The sequence below is a fragment of the Cuculus canorus genome, chromosome 9 (assembly GCF_017976375.1).
Source record: "Cuculus canorus isolate bCucCan1 chromosome 9, bCucCan1.pri, whole genome shotgun sequence".
NCBI lineage: Eukaryota > Metazoa > Chordata > Aves > Cuculiformes > Cuculidae > Cuculus > Cuculus canorus.
In genome coordinates, this window is record NC_071409.1 from 14,001,990 (window position 1) to 14,022,498 (window position 20,509).

The following is a 20,509-nucleotide window of genomic DNA, read 5'->3' on the forward strand; positions in this document are numbered from 1 at the left end:
GATGAAATAACAAATGCTACACTGTGCCCTTCACCCACCCCCATGGAACAGTGATAGCTAGACTGGAAAGTAACAGATTACTATGGTGAATTATCAATTTCCCTAATAGCCTTGAACTATTTAAACGTTGAAGTGTAATAGCATTAGTGGGTACATTATATTAACTGTGGTTAAAATTACCAAATGTGATCCTGGAGCGCTTTTCTTTCCCCTTTCTTATTTTCACAGCCAGGTTATTAACCTTGGAAAATAGGGCTTGTGATCTAAATGCTGGGAAGAGTCTTCGCATCAATTTTTTTTTGTTGATTTTCACATAAAATAAAGAGTACGGCCATGGCTGTGGGGAAGGCACGGGACCTGAAGGAATTCCAGGCTCAATTCCCACTTTGCTACTGGCTCCCTGCATGACTCTGGGTGAGTCATCTAAACTCTGCCAGTCAGTCCCTCACTTGTAAATTAAGGAAAATAATAATTTCCTGGTCCTTGCTGTATTTTCATTTTGGATGCTTTAAGGAATGAGTTCTGTTTCCTACCTCAAGTTTAATCTGCACACAGTGCAGTGTGGCCACAGTCTTGCTAGCAGGCCTTCAATGTTACTGAAGTACAAATAAGCCTTAATAGAGCACAGAAGTAACTGCAAATTAATGCAGCCAGCTTCAAATAATAGGTGAGCTGTTTTCAGTTTCTTTTTAAAAAAGGGTTTATTTATGCCAGGTCATAACTAACTCAAAACAAAGAGAAATTAAACTGTTTTTATGTTATTTGGGCAAAGATTTGTCCAGGCTGGAAGTGTGGTTTCTAACTCAGCTGACTATCTGCATCTCTCTCCACAAATTAGCTGTAAGTTATGACCACAAAAAGGAACGCCTTGAGGCTTAAAACACTCCAAAGCTCAATCTGAAGTGAAAATTATTTCTATAAAACTACAATCCAGAAAAACATTCTCACTCATTCATAGATACACATACATACAGCCTCTCTTAAAATACCTGTGCATGAGAATTTAGTGCTTATGAATCCTGGATGAAGCTCCTGGTTTCCCTCTTCTCCACATAGCAGATCTAAGGAGAGGGAGAATAAATCTTCTCCATTCTACAGTCCCCTATGCTAACAGTTTGCCTCCAGCTCCTTGCCTCCTTAAGGAGATTCCCAACCAAGGGTCCTCCAGGTGCCACAATTCATGGTTTTTAGTGAGGTGATAACATACCCACAAAGAACCCCCCTGAGACCAGTCAATTCATTTCACGTGGGGCAGGAAACAGCCATAAGGTAGGTCACACTTTCGCTTCTTAATGACTTGAGTTAGCTATGGATTAATGACCTGCACCAAAGACTTGATGCCTCATCATCAACTTTTCAGTCATTTCAGTCCATACATAATTTATTTTGGGTATGTAAGATTATAATGAACAAGCCAGATTCCCTTCGGACTGCTTCTCAAATACAGGTAGAAAGATTTACTTTGTTTTCATGCAGGACTATTAATTTTGGGGGCCTTAGCTAGTAGCCTCATCATTGTTCAAAGTAAGAGCTTTGCTATCCATTTGTACAATTCTTAGCACACTAAGGTCACTATCACAACATAAGAAATATCTAGCAGGCTGATAGATTATTTTTTTTCCATGGATGTGTTAATTTTTAAATATCCTGAACAATCCTCTAAAATATAGCTGTACCTGAGCAAGACACATCCTTGATATCTCATTATCACATTTCACTCTTCTTAGAAGACAGCAGGAAATTGTTGGCTTTCATTTACACTGACTGTTGGGACAAACCTAATTTCACTCAAGGCCTAAAAGCCACCTTTCTTGCACAGAACACAGGTGATCATGGAAATTCCTTTGCTAAAATGATGCCTTAGTATTCTGCACTTATTCTCCAATAAATGACTTCTGTATCAAATCAGTTCTGTTTAAAAGTAAAAATATGTCTAGGTTGACTGGCAGCAATTCAAGCTAAACCAGGGGCTAAAAAACACCAAGAAAGTCACGCTGCTTGCTACCTGTTCCAGCTGGCATTTTATCATCTCAGTAACAAAAGGTAACTTGGGGTTTGATGTAAGATTTAGATTATATCTGTGAAGCAGTGCTGGTCTCTGTGCTTCTGAAACACTCATGATACAAAGTCTCATCCACTCTTGTGTGGAATAGAAGAGGCAAAAAGGGAATGTGAGTGTCCTGCCTTATGGCACATATAGGTACCAGGTGTTCAGGGCTCACAGGATTGCAATCTTCCCTAATTCCTGACGGCTACATCTGCTTGATCTTTATTAAGAGGTGTGCACTTATATAAGACTAAGATCCCTGGTGCAAGAAGATCCAGGTGCTTAGCTTTACAAAACATTTCTCCCACAATTACTGCAGAGCAGGATGTGGATCACATCAACAGCAGGAAGAATCAAACTTTTGCATCCACTTACACAGTTTTTCAAATGGTGAAAAGCAACTTAAACCAGCTCACAGCCTCTGTGTTCCCGTTTTCTCATGCTTCTCTTATGGCTGCAGATAAATGCATATAGACATGGTATATTTTGCTCTCCAGCCACTCATTGGCCTCTTCTTTTCCTCTTCCCCCTTTGGAACTGTGAGCCAAAATTTACCCTGTAGGTTGTGTTGGGACTATTGTCATAAATTTGCTCTCCAAACTCTACCTGCACTCCCTGTAAGATGGCTAGATGGGGGTAGCAAGCATTGACAGAAGCGAGACTGAAGACACAATCTCTGAAAGCCATTTACTGGGTAATTAAAGCCTCTGGGGAGCAAAGAGAGAGTGACTCTCCTTGTGGCAGGCCACAAGAGGGCAGCTGGATGTTGATGGTACCACCCCATGCCCCACCTGAGCACAAGATGCTCCCAGCCTTTGAGGCAGTGACCAAATGTTGGAATATGGCTTAAACATCAAATATAATAACTTGACCTACAATGAAGACAAGGGTCCCCATTACATATATGTTCTTCCAGCTTTTGTGAGTGGTTACATAACAGAAAATGACTGTCGGCTCATCAGTCACTGAAAATCTAACCTACTATTTTCTGCCCCAGGCGTTGTTCAGATGAGGACGTATGCTATCTTGCACCAGAAACGCTGCCTTTAAATAGAAGTCATGGTGACACTTCACATGGCAAAATTACGGTGTAATTATGCTCTTGTAATAATAATATGCATCTTTTAGTAACAATCTTTTCAGAAGAGATGTAGGAATACAGGCAAGATATGACAACTTTAATTTTCTTTTTCTGGTAGTAATTCAGATGAAACTAAGAGGCTACGTGAGCCTCTGAAAGGCTACAGAAATGCATGACAAAGACTGAAATTCAATGCAGAACATGTTCAATTTAGAGACACTAGAACTGTTCAGTGGACAAAGTCATGTCAAAGGAAACAAAGACACCATAAACTGAAGGAAGTCATACCTGGACAGCCTAGGGTGCCTCCTCATCTGAAGCTTCTGTGACTCTATGACATATCTTACTTGGACTGCTAACCCATGTCCTGCCTCTCAAGAAGTAAAATTAATGAACACTTTTGACACAGTTTAGACACCAGGTCTCTGGTCCTAGTGAAGGATTTTCAGCTTATAAGTGGAAGCCTAATGCAGATGCAAAGCAAGTGATTGGAAATGTTGACAGAGCCTTGACAGATTCACTGCTGGTGCCACTTATCATTCTTTAGTCTTAACAGTAACATAGCGTGTCAAACAACCACTGGGGAAGAAGGCTTCTCCATACAACTGCTTCTGTTCATCAGCTCCTATCTGAAGGACTATGCAGATCAAGTGCCCTGCAAATAGGGTGAAAGGGGGAAAAAAGGGAGTTTGGAAAGGTAAAGTGATCTGTCACAGGTCTCACAAGAGGTCAGGATGAGAAGCAGTAAAGTAAAGCAAAGCATCCTGCTTGATGGCCTTGCTTGTCAGCCAAACTCTGCATCACCTTTCCCATTATCAAAGCCAGGGCATACAGAAAATACACATAAAAAACCTACATATCCTGAATTAGCAGGTCTGAGACAATCAAGGTCCCTTTAGCAAGCTGAGTATTTTTAACTGGACAATGTTAATACTTCTCTTCTCTCCATGCACATCCCTACAGCACTCTGGAACTACAAAGGGAGACTGACATGTTACCAAATTCATAAAACTGGTGGTTTCTTTGGTAGCTCTGAGAGCTTACAGTAAATACCAGTAAAATTTTCTTCCCACCAGTCAGGGAAACTCCTCTGCTGTGGGGAGTGACTCAGCTGGGACATAGTCCAGAAGGCAACAGGAGATCAGGGGCTTCAATGGCACTTTTCCAGTCTTAATCAGCACTGTCTGCACAGTGATAGAGACTGATAAGCTGCCAGAAGTAATTTCTTCCTATGAGACTCGAAACAGTGGTCCAGAACAGTTGTGATATTTGTATGTTTATATTTCTTTTTTTTTTTTTTAATTCAAAATCAAGGGCTTTAATTTCCCATGGTGGCCAACAAAAAAATTTGATAGTTTCATTAATCTCCTGTAAATATCCATTTCTCCTCCTCCAACCTTACCCAATTTCCACTCCACAAAGTATTCCTTTTTTTTTTTTCAACAAGTCAGACATGCCTATCTACAACAGCACATTAATCAGCGGGGAGGGCTGCGATAAAGAAAAACCACCCCTACTGTACAGTGCATAACACATTTGGGAATCCTTTCTAATAAAAAGGGATTTGATTAAAGACAGCCAAGTACCACAGATCAGCAACTGAATCAGCAGTAAAGAAGGAAGAGTAGCTTAGACTTAAGAGACTTCAATTTGCTGATCTGCCAAGGACTTCCCAGGAGAAGCCATTCCCTAAGTCATTCTATAACCTACAAAAGGATAGAACGGGACAAACACCAAAAATCATGGTGCTTAGACTTAGTATGGTAGTGTGGCCTTTCAACAAAACTTAGTTAGGCAGAACAGCCAGCATGTATGTTTAACTCCTAAAAATCAAATGGTTTTCTTTATTATTATGCTTATTGATGATATTTCTATGTTTAGGCTCTGCCCTGCCGGTGGCAGCTAGAGGATTTCCCAGTGACTGGATCATGCGGCTCTGGTAAGTCTAGGCAACAAACAGTGGCAAACTGTGATCTTTGTGCTCTGAAGGGTGTCTCCAGCATGTTGCTTCTGGCTCTCACCACGCACTCACGGGAATGCAGCATGAACCATGCTGTGCTGCCAGCTGCGTGTGCTTGCATCAGTGACACTGGCTAGCACAGTTCCCCCGACTCTGAAACTACCTTCAGTAATTTCCACCCAGGGAAGCTGCAGAGAGTTGCGGTGAGCACAGACCTGATGGAAGTGCTGCCTGTCCTGCTCCTGAACTCAGCTTGCTTTGTCTGCCAGCAATACCGGCTGGCATTTCTAAAGACAACTTTAGTACCTCCTACTCCTCTCCTGTCTCCAAGAATCTCCACTCTGCCCATCCTGACTCCAGGATCAAGGTAAAAACCAAAATTTGATTTTGACTCCCAGATCAATCTGATCAAAAACCAGAGACACGGCAAGTGAAATTGCAGGAGGAAGATGGTTACACAAAAGAACCCAGAGTGCTGATGGGCCAAGTAAAATGACCTTTCTCCAGCCTGACAGTTCAAATGTAATTATTCCAACAAATTATTTTCATGACTTAATATAACGCCTTGCAGCTTTCTAGCAAGGTTAATTAGATTCCTCAATTCAAAACCTATCCGCTCTTAACCAACTTTTAATATGCTGAAATCCAGTTTTCTAAATTCAAACTAATAAAAGTGATTAGCTGACAGCTATCTGGTATGCTACAATTACCACGGCATTTAGACCTCAGGCAGAAGATATTTAATGCAAATCAGAGTCAATGTCTCTGCCCATTTGTCCTTTTTCTGATTATTTGATCAATGTGCCATATGAATCTTGTACAATCCACACTACTGTACTAAACAAATAAAGAACAAAGGCAGAGATATTGATTGAGACAGTTAACCGTAGTTGAAAGACTCTTTTTTTTCCCTCCCACACTTAATTTGTTCTTTCCACATGAGCATGAAGTTACTGAAAGGCACTGGCTGACAGCTCAAGTATATGAGTATTTAGTTCTGACATAGCCAGAATTAGTAAAAAACTCATGGTCTGCACTACCATATCAAAAAACCTCATCCATGTGACTCCAGAGACCATCTTCCCCAGGAGTAGCTTGGCCTAGAAGGTCCAAACCTAGAAGGATGAGGGTAGCCAACCTCTTTGATTTTATCCAACCATAAAAAACAGAAGTGTTGGGTTTTTTAATGTTTTTCTTGGTAGGTATATAATTAGTTAAGGCCATGTTTCCCAAACGGCTGTATGAAGCACAGCATGCTTAGAAAGCTGAGGAGGAGTTCAGCCCAACACACAGTTCAACACACAGCACATCAAAAATGCCAAGACTGGACAGCACTTCAGAGATGGCCTTCAATAGCACAGATTCAGTGTAATTAGAAGATCAGTCAGATGCAGCTTGTAATTAAACATAACCTGCCTGAGGTAGGACTAGGGCGGTTGTTGGTTTTCATCCTCCTGCTTGCATCATGCATCATTTTGCCATCTTCGATTGTGTTACTGCTTATCTAAACAACACTGGCAAAACTTCTGAATGCTCTGGAGCCTCTTTTCCATTTTCTTGTCTTCTGCTGAATTAAGAGGTATTGGCATGGCATTGGTCTGACCTGCTATCTGATAGCCAAACTGATGAACTAATGTTGAAAGAATTCCTGTTCTAACTCTTTGGGCTATGTATCCCTTTTGGATTAAAAAACTTTGATGTACTGCACCCTAATCAGAGCAGAGCCATCTTAGTGATACAGTATTAGTCTCCAAAATCTGAACATTTCATAAAAAAACAGGTGCTAAACAAAACTAAAGCTCCACTTCAGGAAGCAATTTCTGAGCTGTGAGAAAAATTAATCACTCGAACAACTTATCAGGGTAGGTGGTTGACTCATCATTGCTCGAAGTCTTTAAGATAAGATTAGATTTTTTTTTTAAAGTAATGATTCAATCGTGTTTCTGGGAGAAACTGAGAATAGGACATTAGACAGTATAATAACAAGGTCCTTTCTGACCTTGGAGCCTATGAATCTCCAAGTTCTTTGTTCACCTGCCTACTTTCTTGGGCTATGAGGAGAAATGGGTGGGCTTTGGTCCATCAACCAGCTCCTGCCACTCAAAGCTCTGCATTAAGAAAATGACTGTAATCAAATCTCATGCTTCAGGGCTTCAGCCATTTGCCTGAAGGGAGAGGGGAAAAAAGCTTCTCCCTTTTGCCCGCCCACGCTAATGGCTAAATACATGTTATGTTTGGTTGGTTGTTGCTTTGGTTTTTAAAACATCAGAGAGTGAACACAAATGGATATGGGCAGAGATGAAGTCAAACGCGGCGGCACAGAAAATGTTCTCTGGTTATCCTCTCTTTAGTTAGTCATTCTTGCTCACACCTCAGATCTGTGCTAGTCATCAGCTCTGATGACTATCAGTGTTTATAAAGAAGACATTTCAGCTGAAAGGGTGGAGACAATTGAAGGTAGAAGGTACTGATGGAGAATGGGGGCTGATATCAACCCCATCTACAAGTCAACATTTGTTTGATGAGGACATCTTGACCTTCTCATGTAATCAGATCCTTGTCAGTATAAGATCCTTGTTTATTAGAGAAACCTAGGTCCTGCTTGATTTCCGATTACACCAAACCACAGAAGTTTAAGCTAAAAACATATTGTTCCTACCAAAGCCTATAGCAAACAGACGTAGGAGGCAATCTAAATGAATTTTTTAAGAAAAGATGAAATAAAGGAAGTTAACTCAAAATGAACAGCCTGTCTCAGTCTTTAACTCCACAAACCAAAGCAGTTTGTTTCCTAACAACTTTATCACCCAAGCCTGTAAGAAACTAAGCATAGAGACAAGATGTATCAAACGTGCCCAAGACTCTTGACTTTAATGCAGAGTTCAAAGGCCATATCACTTGTATTTTATATGAAGGTAATATATATATTTTATACCAATAGATGTCTGAAATAGTTCCACTCTATACTACTTAAAAAGGAAATTAGCTGCTTCTCTTTCTCCAGACAAGGAAGATGGCATGGCTATGAGCCAATCAGTTCAGATTTGTCTTCTTTTTACTTGTTGGACCCAGATCTGGGCTAACAGGCCCCCACATAAAACCAACCTGATTGACTCTTCACGGATTTCTTTTTAATCTATGCCAACATATAGAATAAAAATCCATGCCTTGGGAGCAGAATATATTTGCGCTGCCAGTTAATTTGCAGGTGCAATGAGAAGGCATGCAGCAGACTGGCAAGACAGTGCACCGCACCTGAATTCAGCCTTGTAGCCTAGAAGCTGGGACAGATAGTGTGAAAATGAACCAGACACTGAAAAATTCAACTTTATAACCAGAAAGACTACAAGCATACAGCAAGTAAGCATGAGATTTATGCTGAAATTACAGAGTAATTCCTATGGATGATTACATTTCCAGTCCAAGCATGGAAAGCAAATCCATCAATACGAATGTCACTACATGAACAACGCAGTTGTCAGGCCTTCCCCATTATACTGAACCTGGTAAATAGAGAAAGGGGCTACAGACACTTGTGACATGACACTGCTCACCAAAGTAGTCATCAGAGGGAGGGTTCTCCATGTCATACAGCATTTTCTTGGTCAGATGTTCCAGCTCATCCTCAGGCCTGAAGGCAGGAGTGCTTGATGCAGGTCCAGAGCTTGGATACCCACTCTGAAAAAAAAGGATAGTCTATGATGTGGTATAAAAGTGAGGGTCTATTGGCTGTTCAGTGCTGAACTTCATTCTTTGTCTTGTTTTGGTTTTTTTTTAAAACCCAAGAGATTCATACAAGTAAACGTCTCATCTAATGTAATGAAAATGGACTCCTAAAAACATCCAGTGAAGTGCTATATATCCTCCTAGAATGAGAAGTATTCTGTGCCTTATAATTAAGTGCCTACTGGGTGGCATATAATAATAAATAAAAGAGGAAATTATCCAAGGATAACTTGATACAAACATTTTCCAACACTGAAAACAGCTTTGGAAGCATTTCACATTGGATCTGGCAAAAGCTTCCATTACTTAATAACACACTATAACAGATACTGAAACAATAGTTCCTACAGTGGTGGAAAATATGGGCAAAGATATATAATCCTGAGCAGCTAGTTATGTTATCTTCTTGTTTATTTTGACACAAATCCGTCTGTTAACATTAGTGAGAGCAGGAGCTGGTCCACAGATATTTATACTAGGGATACAAAGGTTTTAATATGTGCCTGGAAACTGAGACCTCTTGGCCTTCATATGCTAACAGCTGGCATACAGTATTTGCAGTCTGTCTCAGTGAGTCTTCTCCCTGGAAAACAGCAGAAGTAGGGGCATATTTTGAGAAGCACAGAAATAGTCTCTTGCCTAGAAGTTTCTTAGAAGAAGCTTAGTTTGGTGTCTATATTAAGAAACTCGGTCATTTCAGGATTAAAAAATGCTGACACCAGCTTTCCTTGCATGCACTGCTTTCTTGAAAGACTTGCATGTGAAAACTAACTTATTTATGAAATGCAGCATTTCAGTAAAGCAAGTATTTCATTGATTAATTGCTGCCTTCATCAAAGACTGGACCTTAGATATGAAAATTATGAGTTTTGGTCTACAAGGAAGCATTTTTCCATGCTCCATACCTACTTAAATAGGAACAAAATGTTAAATCACAGGTGAAACGATACACTGGCCACCACTATCTGGCTTAGTGAGACTACATCTGACATGATGAATCTTTATCAAGCCTGTAATGTTCAACAGAGAACCACAGCTTTGAAGCAGTGCAAGAGAATTAAGTAAATGCTTTCATGCTTTTTTCTTTCAGGCAAGAAAGATATTTCAAATGAGACATCAATCAATGTAGAGAAGGTCTTAGAACCGTGCTTAGCAATACTACTTCAATCATTCACTCCCAGAAACCAAACACTTGCATGTTCCTGACCTTGTCCTGTTTATTTTTCAAGGGCCCATGCTAAGCTGTAAACCACCAGCCCGCTCCCTGGTTGAACTGATCTATCTCACAGGCACTGCACTCCCTGGAAGTGCTGGATTTGCCGTGCACACACAATGTGGCAGTTGCATCCACTGCCTGATGGCCAAATGCCCTCTAACAGAGCAGCAGCAGTGTGTAGGGGAGAGGGGTGGTGTGGTCCCTTAGAAGAAAGGGCACCTGCAGTAAGCCCCAGGCTGGCTGGATGAATTTCCCTGGAGGGCTGTGTGAGATCTATTTGCCATATGTTCAGCTTCTGCACCCAAGAATATAGACTGGACCTACCATACATTCAGGTTTTCCCAGCAATGTTTTCTTCTTCTTCTTCTGAGGGATTTTTTCCTGAGCAATACTCAAAGATTATGTGCATTTGCCCAGGGTTTCTGGATGCCTAGCAGTTCTTCTGAGCAAGCTGTTCAACATCTGGAAATTGTGAATGTCAACACACAGCTCAGTACAATCTGTTGTACAAATGCAACCACGCTGATGTTCTGAGGTTACCATGACTTATTTTTTCATACGGAGAGACTGGTCTGTATACTACACAGGACTTGCATTTGCTTTCTAAGCAATATAAGTGCCACCTCTGTGGGATGTATCATTTTGGTGGGCACAAGGCCACACATACCACTAGGAGTTTCAGAGCCATATATTTGACCGAGCACACCGAGACACCCTTGGTGATTGCTTTGTGGCTGTTTTTAGAAGGCTAGTTGACAACTATTTCATTAGCAATAATAAATAGCATAACCTTAAAAAAAAAAAAAGGTTTATTAATGAGCCAATTAAGGGTGCCAAATGTAAAGCATTTAATATTGGAACAACCTATTTTTTTCCTTTGCTCTCCTATTCCTAAGAGCTGATCATGAATCTCGCCTGAACATATATTTTAACACGGCAAGTGCAGCCAAGGATTTATTAGCTTGAGAAATCAATGTGGCAACTGCGCCTCTTAAAAATTATTCCATCTATTGTAGCTGCTTCACTTTCCATGCAGAAAGGAGTGACCATTGCAACCCTATTGACTGAGACTCCTTCCCTAGACTTTGCATAGAGAAGATGGTATGGCATGAAGCTGATAATGACTTCCATGCCTACATTTCCCCCATAAGTAATTACTAGTGTAACAAACATGGAGGTGCCAAGCTCCTGCCTCTTCTGCTGGCCTTTGTCCATACATAATCTGAAACACTGCTTTTACCTTTAGGCCTTTACAATATAAATGGATCAAAACAGAAGGCAGGAGCTGCTGTCTGTTCACAGAAAAGGGAAGCAAGGTGCATGGAGCTGAAGCAATTTGCTCATCATCACACGTGGGCTCTGAGGCAAAGACAAAACCTGCAACCAGACTGCTGAAGACCCACATCTTCACAGAGCCTACCGGGCTGAATTCAGCATTGCAGACCTACACCGGCCACTCTCCAATCCAAAGTCACCATATCTGCAGGCTTCCACTAGCCAGACTTCAGCACGACATCCTGGTCAAGCAGTATGTGAAGTCTCTCCCTCTCTCTCATGCTGGCTTCCAAAACGCCCCAATCAGAGGACTCACTTGTGCCCACCTCAATAAGGACTTAGTGTGTGCCTTTAAAATGAAAGACAAAAATCTGCAGATTTTCAGTTCTGACTGACTTTCTCTGGTTTTGGAGGCCACGTTTCCTCATGCACACAATAAACAGGCTGCTCTCGTATTTTATCTACATTGCACTTTTCCAAACCAGGCAGATTTCTTAACCAGAACCCAATGTCAGCAAAAATAACAGATACCAGCCACAACGTTGAGACACTTTAACTTATTTTGACTAAAATGCTATGCCTTTCTGACCAACACTTAAGCAGTGCTAGGCACATCTTTTTCCTCCTTACATGGCACATGCTGACTCTGTGCCTCCAGAAAAATGTATTTCATGCATATGAACATGCTGTTGAGTTTGCTGGGACATGCACACACACAAACAGAGAGAGAAAAGCATACCCTTAGTCCAACCTGAAATGCAAAACAGTTTCCTTCCTCCTCCTTTGTTAGGTAAGGGTGAAAATATAACTCTGGCTTTCCTTACAAAGCAACGTTGTGTTGTTGTTCTTTATTAAACTTCCTCTGTTTCCCCCAATCTGTGCAGTGATCAAGGGTGTCTAGAGATCCAATTTGCTGTTTAACTGACTACAGTTATCTTCATACATTCTCTTCTCCACGATGCCCCACTGCATATAAATATACTTCCTTAGCCAGACAGACCTCAAAGCTGTGATAATTGCGACATGGCCTCCCAAATTCCCTGAGCACCACTCTGTCTGGCTGACCACAGCAATATCAGAGGTGGTAAACTAACCCATGGAAATGGAAAAGAGACTTGGTCAGCTAAAAGCCAACAGAAGGGACCATGCTTTGGGAGCAGGAACACCTGAGTCCAACCTTTGCTACTGCCATCAAATACCAAGGAACCTTGGGGAAGAGCATGATGATTGCAGTTGCAATGATATGCAGAAGCAAATGCATTCACGAATAAACACTGTCCTGCGTGTTTAGTTAATGGCATGTTTAAACCCAGCATTCCCAAGGTTAAACATCCCAGCAGAAAATATTCTTCATGCTGTAAATGAAAGGAAGTGAGTTAATCGCTTGTCTCACTCTCAAAGCACTGCAACAACATCTGGCTCATCTTCCTCATCAAAGTTCAGTTCCTAAAAAGCCAGGTCAAAAGGAGCAGAGGTGTGGAATCATAATTATTTTGCTCCACAAAGTTGCTATTTGTTTCAGTGCTGCTCTGGTGCATGTTTCCTACTCCAGATCTCACTGGTAATCAGCCGTCTCTGCTGTAATGGCTGCCCAGAAAAGGGAGCTCTGCAGTTAGCACAGTGCATTTGCCAGTATGAATCTTCCCCATCCACATACAAATTCTCACCCAAATTGGTAAAAAAACCTCAGCACAAAATCTGCAAAGACATCTGAAGATGATGCTGTGATGTATGCACTATCACTCAGAGTGTACTGTATGTGGTCATTTTTCTTGTCCATTTGCAAATGTTGTAGAAGCAGCTTCTTCTCTCTGAGAGAAAATAACTTCAATTATGTGTTCCCGATTCCAGAAACGTGGAAATTATCTTCTTTTCACAAGGTAGAACTAGCCCAATTTGGAATTGAAAGGCAGCCAGAAACATCTTTCACTGATATTTACTTTCCCTTTCATTTTTTTCTTCTTGTTCACCTGCATAAAGTTAGCACTTTCCTTTCACTTCACTCACCAAAACTGCTCGTCAGTTAAATAAACAGTTAAATAGCATCACAGCACATTTTTTTAATTCAATGGCCTGACAAAGACCATACTTTTTCATTTAAGTTATTGACTGTCCAAAACAATCGCAAACTTTCAGACCAAAAAGTCCAGCGTGGTGCCATCTCTCATGAGCTGAGCTCCCAAAGAAATATCAAGATTGCCTGCAGCTGTAATTCAGTTTCTAATTAAGGCCAACTGATGTCTGTTACAGAGAAGATGCACTGGAAAAAAAAAATATTTTAATTCTTGATTTATTTTCCCAGTGAAAAGTTACAGCTGCCAGAGTACATACAGATTCCTGAAAAGACGATTCTGCCTGGATTCCTTGTGACACGCACGTTCTTGGGTTTACTCCTGGTCAGAGAATAATTCATTCTTCCCTGCATGCACAGATTCTCACTGACAGCCAGTGACCTCCTGTTCATACCGGCAGCCTGAAATCACAAATTTCTGGGCAAGCAAGAGCAAAGTCTCCTTCAGGATAAGCAAGAGTGGGACAAGCTACTGGTTCCTCCCTGCCTACCTGTCCTGCCACTGCTTCCCACAGCAAACTGACAATCCAGAACAAGCAGTTCTGGCAGAAGAGCCCTCATTCCTTAAACACTGGCTTGCTTTGAAACAGGACAGTTTTGTAACTACTTCAAAGCTCTACAGGATTTTTTTCTGTATTTTAAAACTTCATTATTGTAACAGTATCCCCACTTAGCTATCCATACACATTCCCTGTCCTATTCTAACCCTCTTAAGCTCTTAGTTTCAATGAACTCTTGTGACATTAAGTGACACAGAACTTGAGTAATAATAACAATAAAAATATTTTCCTCTGTTTTAACTTCACAGTTTGCAATTTTGCTTAAATGTTTCTTTTTCTTACACTGTGAAACTGGGATGCAGACAGGTGGAAGGGGAGGTATCTTGCTGATAGTTTTAAAAGCAAGACAATTAAGCCAGAATGCAAAATCAATTAAACAGCTGAAAAGTTCCCAGGACTTCTGAAAATCAAGCTGCTCATCTAGATGCCTGTTTTGACTCTGCAGAGCATGGCTTTTAGCTTACAGGCATGAAACAAAAATCTTGGTCTCTGTGTATTGATACTGAATTTAATAGGATCACAGTACATGCACCCTAATTACTCTGTAAAATGGGTTTAACAATATTCCTCTCAATTAATCAGTGCTCACAAAGCTATCCAAGCTTCTGCAATGTAAGTGACTATATAGAGACACAGGGCTTTATTAATCATCAAGCATGGTAATAAATGAACATGACTGTTTTGTCCTTGGATTGTTTGTATGTTATTATATGCAAACAGACTAAGTAGCTTTTCTTGCTGTTCTTCACATTCTCACTAATGTTTTGAATCTGGAAGGGATAGTTATCCAACTTCTATAATAACGCACAAAAATAATCTCTAAACACTGCTATCTGTTGCTCGCTTCTGCAGAGAGCACAACTATGTAAAATGACAGCTTTCACTTCTATTATGGACAGTTGTCATTTCTGCTGGACGCTGTGGTTTGTTTACATGTTCAGGGTTAACAGGAGTTGAGCTAGATTTCTATAGAGTAACATGGGCCGTTTCTCATTAGAAAAAGCAAACCAAACCAGATCTCCAAGTAATAATTTATTTGCATGGTATCTCAGGAAAGAGCAGATTTAAACTATATTTCAAATAAGAACACCTATAAAATACCACATTCTAGTGTCCCATTGGTGCTTAACTGTATATACAGAGACAAGTGCAGCAGTGCCTGGTCTTGCCTGGGGCTTCCTGGCCCTATCATTACACAAATACCCTTTACTTGTCAAGGCTTATCTCATATGAAAAGTGGAGCTGGTTGTTTCGCTTTGTGTTCTCCTATTAATTCCACTTACTTTGGTAACAGGCATTTTAGTCACTTATTGAAAAAGCCAGCAACTCAAGGCACAAGCTGGATGGTACTACTGAGAGAGAATGAGACATCATCATTATACTAATATATGGGTAAAGAGATTGCACCATTTCAGCCTTATGTCTTTGTCTTTAAGAGCTGGGGCTGCTTCATAAAATTACATCAGGAGGTCCTATGTGTACTCATGTATTTGTTTCAAGATTGAAGGCTTTACTCTGCTCTAAGCTGCTTGACTTGCCACATCTCTCTGGACTAAGAGGCAAGCCCTGTCTTACTCCCATGTATCATCACTAGCAATAAAGACCCTATAGGCTGCTTATCAATTTCTTCCCTCTTTATGTCATAATACTGTAAGCTTCCAGGGCTGCCTCCAAAGCATTAATTAGTGAAGCATTATATTTACTGCTATCATCAGGTCAAAATTTGCATTTCAGAGTAGGAGCCATAGGCATCCATAGGACACAGATTCCCTGTCCGAAGCTGCACAGGGAAGTGCTGTAGAAGGGTTTGAATTTGCTGCTTGCTTTCTTGGCTATACATCTTGGGGTACATAGTGCCCTCCAGGGCTTCTTGCCAGGGAAGATGACGAGCCTTAAGACCTGTACTGAGCTCGCCTGTGTAAATCCAAGGTAGCACTATTGAAACACATTGAGCTCTGGGGGATTCCAGTCACAGTAAGTGGCACTCCAAAGCAGGGCTCACGGTCTCCGCACCAACTGAGCCATACCTCACCTTAAAAGACAAGAATAAGGACACACCTAATAAAAATGGCAATGCTCCAATCTTCACATTGATGAAAAGATGTGTCACACAACACACAACTAGCCCAGACTATTCATTGCCACAATAAAATGACTGAAAAGAGTACCCTCCTTCCAAAACCTACCCATCCAAAAGTAGACCTAAAATGCAAGGAAACAATTGAGCTTTGTCCTTTCTTGAGCTTTTCATTTGCAAAGCACTTCATAAAGGCAGAGCTCAAGTGCTTTCACAGATGATGAAAAATGACACCACAGGATGGGCTGACACACACCTCTGGTGCAGCGTCTTCTCCAGCAGACCACAGCGATGAGGGACCTCACCACCATTCACCATGTGGTGCTGGGGCTTTGGACTGGGTGCTTGTACAATGAGCACCACCTGCCCTGAGGTTCAGGTTCATTGCCTACTGAAAAAATAGGCAGTCCCAGCTGCAGTGCCTTATCAGGTAACAAAACCAGAAGTGCTAGGGCATCACTTATTTCAAAAGAAAAATAAATCTCACAATTTTAGTGGGACTAATTTTGCATGTGAAACTTACATTCATTCTGTATTAATAGTTTAAATATAGCTTTCTTGCCAGATGCCTGAATATGCTAGAAAAAAAAAATGCAAATTTGGTTTCTGTTTTAATACACAAAGAAACTTAAAATCGTATCAATTTCCATCACCAAGACAGGTTTCAATCTAAGCTTTTTTTCATGTGAAAACTATAACAGCAAACAAATGGTTAACCAAATGTGTTTAACCCACTATTTGTAGTCTCACTTTTAGTCAACTGTGACATGGGCCATTACACTTCCCAGGACACCAGTGACTTAAATGAAGACTAAACATTTTGCTTAACATGAAAAGATTATATATATAAATCACAATAAAAAAAGCTTCTCAGACTGGAGCGGGTGTTTAGTTCAGCATCCAGAGATTCAGAGGACAGGATTCCTGAGTTTTATCCTCGGCAATATTCTTAACCAATGTGACCCTGCACCCTGCTGTTATAAATGGTGTTCATAATGCTTGGCTGTCTCAAGAGAGTTTGAGACTCTCAATGAACTCTTGATTACAAAATGCTTTGAGATCCCTGAATGAAAGATGCTGAATGAGTACAAATTATAACTATTATTTAACTATCTTTAGTAGCCAAAATTGCGCCTCCTTCCACTTACATGTCCCTACATTTTGTCTTTTAAGATTGTAACATCTTCAAAGCAAACACTGGCCTCCCAAGGTACCCCTCAGTAGTTTTGTTGTATAAATAAAAGTGATAAGAATAACATTAGTGAAAACAGTAGTGTGACAAAAGCAAATGACATTCCTGCTGGACTCAGAAATTTCTTCCTTGTCTCAGGACTGGAAGAATTCTTCACTTTACTCATGTTCTGACTCCAGAATCACCTGTTCTCTTTTCCTCATGTGTAGCTGCTTTCACTCTAAGAGCTCTGCTGTTTATCTGCTGTTCAGTTTTGCACAGGCCACGTTTCTTGAAGTGGTTACAGGAGGCTCCCAACCCCTTTTAACAAAATGAATACAAGTTCCTTTGGAAAGCAGATGGGGAGCTCCAAACACAGCAGAGAGTGTAAATGCTGAGTATGGTCTTTCATTTGACTTTCACTCTTTCAGGTGACTCAGTCATGGAAAAGGAGGCAGAAACTTAACAGAGAGACCAAATATCTGGATTCTGCCCAGGCCATCTACTGTGCCTGCCTCTCAGCTGAGGCGTGCTTCAAGGATGACAAAAAATATTCAAAATGACAGCTTTTCTAATAACACAAGAGAAAAGAGAATTTGCAAGTAATAATGAGAAGATAGCTACTCTTCAAAGTCAGAGGGAGAGCTCATTTTCTTGCATCTCAAGGACTTGTGGTGAAAGATTGTAGAGAAGAGTATTAAATGGGTACTGACAGAGCTCAAGACAATACGTAAGCAGTAAAGATCAGAGTTCATCCTCCAATTTCTGCCTCTATTACAGCGTCTTTAGATTTTATGTCATCATCTATATGAATAGTTTCGTTGCTGAATTGCTTTATACACTTTAAGAGATTGAAGCTTTACTGTTTTTAAAACAATTAATTCTCCTAATGAAAAGCCCTCTGCAAGTACCTCTAGGTCACCTGAATCTCAGCTCAGCCATCTAACATCAGTTTAAGTACCACTTGCAAAGATGCGTTACCTAATTCATGAAGAGCAATCACCCAGAATGTCAATGTTGAGTCTCACAGCAGCTCACACACGGCACTTCTAACAGGAAGCCCTTGGCCTCTCTGTCATCTTCAGCCCAAGCTAGGACAATGGCCTTCACAAACCTACCAGACTGGAGTTGATCATCATAATCACTGCTGACTAAAAACTTAAAGATCCCTCTCACCTTTTCTGAAATGGAAGTGCCCACCAAATGTGGGCAGTTTGCTTGCAGACCTAACACTGCTTTCCCAAAAAGAGTCCGGGAAAGTGCTTAGCAGCAAGCTTGTGGTGCAGCCTGCCTCAACACGGCATTAGCTGCACTTACTCGTGCTACTGTGATGCTGAACCCTGTTAGGCAGAGGATATGACACACTGGCAGGTACGGAAAATGGTAGCGAAATTAAACAAGGCCATTAGAAGCAGGGAGAGTAATACACATGAAAAGAAAGAGGAGAGAATGAAGTGCTGTAGCCCCCAGTGAATGTCATCTTGATAGCCTAAGCACTGCTGCTTTAGAAGATACTTGTACATGTTTCACTATCAATTATCTTGGGATAATCAGAAAAAATATTTTCAGAACAAAGCAGTGCCAAATTCTGTACAGCACTTGGGGGAAATAGGCCAGGGTAAATGCCCGTCATCTAGATTATCATTTATTTCACCCAATGTACTTATGAAAATGATCACTCATTTGGCTTACGGCAGCAGAAATTTCTCAACAAAGTCATAATTCTCCTCTAATACAGTCCAGGACAGTTAAGTATTACTCAGACAAAAGCTCTAAGTCCCCCTTGAAACACTGTCCCTTCTCAGGAATCTTTTACAGTCACAGGGAGGTGGGAGCTGAGAAAAAGAGCAGCAAGAGATGAGGGATGATTTTCCATCAGAGAGAACCACAGACTGCGGACACAGAATGTCCCTTCTGGTGGCCAAATTGTGGCAGGGAGGCAAAGAAGCAGAGGCTATGGGCTATCAAAAAATGCTGCAGATGTTTCACCGTGGCTTTTCAATATTCAAATGGTCTCAGCCTTCTCTTTTTGCAACCTAATGGAACAAGAGTGAAGATGTGGGTCAGCTCTGCTACTCACCCTGCTTGCAGAGAGGACAGGAGACGGCCTTGGAGGAGAAGAGCCATAGGAGCAGAGAGGTCAAGGTCAGAGCTGGAATGAGGACTTCAATAACATGGGCAAAGGGCCAGGGAAAAAAGCAAATTAGTGTTTTTCAACAGAAATATAGCAATTATGAAAGGCAGAACTACAAAGGCAGGAGAGAAATGCTGGCAAGAAGAGGAAGAGGGGAAGACCAGTTAGAAGGCAGTGTGCAGTAGGGGATTTGAGACAGACCCAGCATCAGAGGAGAACATGGGATGAGGCAGAGAAGAAGGAAAGGAAAGTGCAAGTGCTCCTAGCTTGCTCCTTGCTATGAGACTAGGAGCTTCCAGAGCTGGCAAAAGCTCATGGAGAGAGGCCTGTGTGCACCCACTGTATGAAGGAGTGGCTCAGGAAAGACCAACATGCAAAGAAGTAGGATGAAATAAATGCAAGGATGGTCTCACAGCATCCTCAGACCAGGGAGAATGCAGGAAAGCAAAAGCAAATGAGAGATATCAGCACCAGCTGATTTTACAGAATCAGCTCCTTTGTACAAGAACTATACAATTCTCATCAAAACCCACTAGTTTCCTGCTAAGGGACTGGTCACATACTTCCAGCCACATGTGCAGGGTAGTTTTTGATGGGCATCAGGAAGGTGAGCACTCAGAGCAGAGCACCAACCCTCAATCTCACTTAATTCCCATTTGGAAGAGTTATATGAGGTTCAAAAGCCACATGTTCCTCCGCTTCCCTTGGTGTGTGATTTCACGTCCATCACAGGCACAGTTTTCAGTGAAAAAAAAAACTGCTCTGTGGTCACGATGCTTCAGATGGTGAGTACATGGGTGCTCATGCTGTGGGGATCGTGCTGTGTACTGCAGAAGTAACTATGATCTCCAAGCCAGATCAGGGTAGGAATAAAGTGCAAGGAGAAGAAATACCCTGCTCAGCACTGGAGCCAGAAGGGAATGTGGCGGTCCCTGGATTCAAAGCCATTTTACAGCTTTCCCTCATCCTCTGCTTTGCCATCAGCCTCTTAAAAAGCCCCAAGATCTTGGCAGCTAAATCACCCTGTGCAAGAAGAGAATCTGAATTTCCCCAGCTGCAGCCTCTGTGACTGTGGCCAGCCTGAGGGTGCAGCCGCTGCACTGACATAGAGACCTAACGATCTGTGCTGTTCAAGGCCTCAAATGCTTAAAGAAACTTGCCCTGCTCAGAAGGCCACGCTCGAGCTGTATT

The 20,509-nt window shown here is 41.3% G+C and overlaps 1 protein-coding gene across 21 annotated transcripts in view; it reads right to left on the reverse strand.

Moving 5' to 3' along the window:
- LPP (LIM domain containing preferred translocation partner in lipoma) overlaps positions 1-20,509 on the reverse strand; it is a 340,056-nt gene that overhangs the window by 76,028 nt on the left and 243,519 nt on the right. For all 21 annotated transcript variants that reach the window (XM_054075104.1, XM_054075101.1, XM_054075093.1 and 18 more), the window contains one exon: positions 8,643-8,766. In XM_054075104.1, the coding sequence (XP_053931079.1) occupies positions 8,643-8,766 (124 nt within the window). The remainder of the gene's footprint in view (positions 1-8,642; positions 8,767-20,509) is intronic.